The following is a 4,713-nucleotide window of genomic DNA, read 5'->3' on the forward strand; positions in this document are numbered from 1 at the left end:
CACACAGGACTCACACCTGGCCACACACACAGGACTCACACCTGGCCACCCACACAGGACTCACACCTGGCCACACACACAGGAGTTTGCCAGGTTCCATGTTTGTTTTTTTTTCACTTGCAGCTGAAAGGAAAAATTCAAACTTCCTAACTGCCCCCATTCTTGGTTTGGTTTTCTTGAGACACGGGATCACTATAGAGCCCAAGCTAATGTAACCCAGGCTGGCCTTGCATTCACAATCCTCCTGCCTTAGCCTCTTAGGTGCTGGGATTACAGTAACTAAGAGTTAAAATTTTAATAATTGCAATCACACACACACACACACACACACACACACACACAAATATTTTCGAGATAGGATTTCTCTGTATAACAGCACTGGAACTAGCTTTGTAGACCAGGCTGGCTTTGAACTCACAGAGATCTGCCTGCCTCTACCTCTTGAATGCTGAGATTACAGGTGTGCGCCACCACTGCCTGGCTATTTATATTTTTTATTTGTTTATTTATACTCTAGTCTGCGTTTGTGTTTGTGTGTGTGAGCACACAGGAGACGTGTTTTCCACCATGTCTGGTTTTCCTCATCCATTTTAAAATTTGGTTATATTTTAGCACTGAGTAGCAAGAGTTCTTTCTGTATTAGAATGTAAGCTCCAGGTAAAGCCATGGCTGACAAACATTTCTTCCCATCCTCTGGGTTCTCTGATGAGAGCTGTTTCTTGCTCATTTTGAATTTGTGAGCAGATGAAGAACCTTTAAATATTTACACACATTTCCTGAAACTGCCGAAAGAGATTGGTTTTCTGATGGGAAGGATGTGTGGGAAGGAAATCAAATGGCCTGAGTGTCACCGGCCGTTTGCACCTTCTGCAGCATCTTACCCGGATCTTACTGTTAAGGAGCCGGTCGTTGATATCCTCATCAAAACATTTCTGCGGGTACACATCGATGCAGTGAGTTTTCAGGTTTTGCTGGATCTGGGGAACCAAGCATAAGTGATCTCAGCACACCATGCGTTCTGCTTGCTGCACACTGACCCAGCTCCACCTTGGGCACCCAGATCACCCTGCTCCGGAAGGCGTCTCGCTCCTCAATGGTCAGGCTGTCAGCCCGGGCAATCACGGGCACCACATTCACAGTCCGGCACAGTCGCCGCAGGAACTCAATGTCCAGGGGCCGTAGGCTGGCCAGGCCAGAACAGTAACAGTAGGGGGTAGTGATGGATGAGGGAGGGAGGCGAGTCAACCCAAAGCTCCCATCGAGTGGCCCTCCCGCAGCCATGGGTCACCTCACCAGTGGCCAGTGGGTGGCACGAAGTAGATACAGCAGTGCACGCGGGTGTCAGGGATGTGGCGCTGGCGAGTGATGAGGAGCTCTTCATGTAGGTACTGCTCATACTGTTGGTTGATGTAGCTCAGGATAGGGTCCCAGCTGGGGCAGAGATGTCCCCTCAGCACCACTTCCCGGCCTCTGGGTGTTCTATCTACATTCTCAGAGACACTCGGAAACCTCTGCCTCTCTTCACGTGGGGTCTAAGCTTCCATTCTCATAAAACAAGCACAGTAATAGCACTTACTGGCTGGGCCTGGTGCCACAGGCTCATCATCCCAGCTACTAAAGAAACGGAGGCAGGAGGATTATTAGTTCAAGCCAGCCTGGGTAATTTAGGGAAACCAAGTCTCAAAACAAAAAGTAAGAAGTGGAGCTGGGGATATCATTCGGTGTTTGCTATCATGCCCCACCTCTTAGGTTCATTCTCCAGCACAAATATGTCTACATATCCTAATATCTACATCACCGTATTATCAGATGTATATACAATTTCCTTGGTGAGGGAAGGGTGGTCATTAAATGACATTTGGTCTCCAGCATGGTCCAAGACACCACTGGTTCTCACCTAATGGCTGCAAAAGTGTGTGTGTTCATGTGTATACCTGTGTGGAGGTCAGAGGTCACTCTCGGCTATCTTCCTTTGATGGAGGAAGGTCATTGGTTAATTAAATAAAGAAGCTGCTTGCCCTGATAGGTTAGAACATAGGTGGGTGGAGTAAACAGAGCAGAACGCTGGGAGGAAGAGGAAGTGAGCTCAGAGACTCGACAGCTCTCCTCTCGGGGGCAGACGCCTCAGAGATGCCATGCTCCCGGCTCCTGGGCGGACGCGGGGATAGCTCTGCTCTCTGAGGCACACGCGATAAAGCTCCGACCCAGGATGGACGTAGGCTAGAATCTCCCTGGTAAGCCACCTTGTGGGCTACAGCAGATTATTAGAGATGGGCTAGTCCAGGTGCGAGAGTTAGCCTAGAAGAGGCTAAGATAGAAATGGCCAAGCAGTGATTAAATGAATACAGTGTCCATGTAATTATTTCGGGGCATAAGCTAGCCAAGCAGGCGGCCGGGGTGCTCGGGACACAGCCCTTGCCACTCCTATTACTACATTCCTTAGTTGCTCTCTACCATGTAGCTATGCCTGACTTGGATTTATCTTATTTTATGTGTGTTTCACCTGCACGACTGTGGTAATTTGAATGTAATGGTCCCCATAAGCTCGTAGGGAGTGACATTATTAGGAGGTGTGGTTTTGTTGCAGTAGTTATAGCCTTGTTGGAAGAAGTGTGTCACTGCAGGGGTGGACTTTGAGTGCTCATATATGCTCAAGCCACACCCAGTGTCCCGGACCACTTCCTGTTGCCTGCAGGTCAAGATGTAGGACTCTCAACTCCTTCAGCACCACGCTGCACATGTGCCGCCATGTTGCACCGTGATGATAATGAGCTAACTCTCTCTGAAAATGTAAGCCATGCAAATTAAATGGTTTTTCTTTATAAGAGTTGTCATGGTATGCCAGGCAGTGGTGGTGAATGCCTTTAATTCCAGCGCTTGGGAAGCAGAGACAGGCAGATCTCTGTGAGTTTGAGGCCAGTCTGGTCTACAGAGCTAGTCCCAGGACAGCCAGGGCCATAAAACAACACAAAACAAAACAAAAAACAAAACCCAACTTGTTTTGGAAAAAAAAAAAAGAGTTGCCACAGTCATGGTATCTTCACAGCAATGGAAACCCTAACTCAGACAATGGCACAAAAGAGATCAGAAGAAATCATTGGATCCCCTGGAACTGGATGCCAGTCCTCTGCAAGAACAACTTCCCTTAACCTCTGAGCCGTCTCTCCAGTCCCTGACTTGGAGCTCTATTAGACTAGGCAGTCCTCGAGCTCAGAGAGCTCTCCCTGCCTTTGCCTCCACATCGAGTGCTGCAATTGAAGTCAGGTGTCAAGAGGCAGGTGGATCTCTGTGAGTTTGAGTTCAGCCTGGTCTGCATAGTGAGTTCCAGAACAGCCAGAGTCACACAGTAAGACCCTATCTCAAAAACAACAAGCAAAAGGCAGGTGCCGCCCGGTTTCACCTTGTATGTTGATAGAAGATCCCTCAATGACCCGGGGCTCACAGGATGCCCCTGTCTCTGCCTCCCCAGCAATAGGACCACAGGGATGCATTGCCATTTCTGGCCTTTTTTTTCCCCACATGAGTTCTGGGGATAAGCTCAGGTCACCATGCTTTCAAGGCAAGCCCTTCACAGAAGGCACCATCTCTGCAGTCTGACTCCTCTGATGGGGTCTTCCTATGCTGGGTTCCTGTCAGCACAACACTCCAACAGAGTGCCTGACTGCTTCTGCTCTTGGAGATTGAGCCCAGCGTCTTGCATGTGCTGTGTGAGCATTCTAACCCCGAACCATAACAGTGAGCTATGTATGTGCTCAGCCCTGTTCTCCCCCTTCCGTTTTGAGATAAGAGTCTTGAAACGTTGCTCAGGCTGGGTTTGAACTCATGATTCTTCTGCTTCAGCTGCCAGAGTGCAGGGATTACAGAAGTAATGGATCTCTGGTGCTTTTCAACAACTGAGACCTGTGCATATTCAGCCCTCATCAGCTAGGGAGGGTGAGCTGAGTATAGGAAACTAAGGACCACAGGTGACAGGGACACAGTCACTCCAGGGTACTTTTTCCCCTTGTGCATACCCAGGACCCACCACTTGTCATTGTTGATCTGGTCTCCAAAGCCAGGTGTGTCTGTCACTGTCAGCTTCAGCTTCAATCCCTTCTCCTCGATGACTGTAGAAGGAGAGAAATGGAAGACTATAGCCGTGGCCGTGCCCATGGGGCAGGCAGGGTCACTCACCATGGGTCACAGAGTGCAGCTCCAAGGTTTGTGGCATGGGTAGCTCCAGGTTGGGCAGGCTTGACTGCCACACTTTGGACTTGAACAGCGTGTTCACCATGGTGGACTTGCCCAGCCCACTCTGCCCTGGGAGATACAGAACATAGATATGTATGTTAGGGTATGTACCTCATAGGGTGTGTGTGTGTGTGTGTGTGTGTGTGTGTGTGTGTGTGTGTGTGAATTGGTTCTGCCCTCCACTCTGCGTTCGGAGCCATCTATTGCATAAGCATCAGCAGTAGAACAAGCTCATTTGTGGTTGTTGTGTCTGGAAGGCCCTCACCATGATCACCCTTTGCTACTGTAATCCCATTATGGGTGGTTTTGTATCTAATGAAGCAACATCTCTCAGATATTTAATTTCAGCTCTTCTGTGAGCTGGTAGTTCAGAGTGGAAGACTGTGTTCAGGACAGGGGAGGGGCCGTGTCCGTGGCTGGTTGGTCACTGTGTCCAGGACAGGGGAGGGGCCATGTCCGTGGCTGGTTGGTCACTGTGTCCAG

At 49.4% G+C, this 4,713-nt stretch overlaps 1 protein-coding gene across 1 annotated transcript in view; it reads right to left on the reverse strand.

The window, feature by feature from the left end:
* Nucleotides 1-4,713, reverse strand: part of Sept12 (septin 12) — a 9,891-nt gene that overhangs the window by 4,532 nt on the left and 646 nt on the right. The window contains exons 2-6 of the mRNA XM_005349263.3: nt 4,174-4,299; nt 4,025-4,106; nt 1,294-1,431; nt 1,066-1,183; nt 882-977 (exon numbers count right to left, since the gene is read on the reverse strand). Of these exons, the coding sequence (XP_005349320.1) occupies nt 882-977; nt 1,066-1,183; nt 1,294-1,431; nt 4,025-4,106; nt 4,174-4,299 (560 nt within the window). The remainder of the gene's footprint in view (nt 1-881; nt 978-1,065; nt 1,184-1,293; nt 1,432-4,024; nt 4,107-4,173; nt 4,300-4,713) is intronic.

This window comes from Microtus ochrogaster, chromosome 7 (genome assembly GCF_000317375.1).
Source record: "Microtus ochrogaster isolate Prairie Vole_2 chromosome 7, MicOch1.0, whole genome shotgun sequence".
NCBI lineage: Eukaryota > Metazoa > Chordata > Mammalia > Rodentia > Cricetidae > Microtus > Microtus ochrogaster.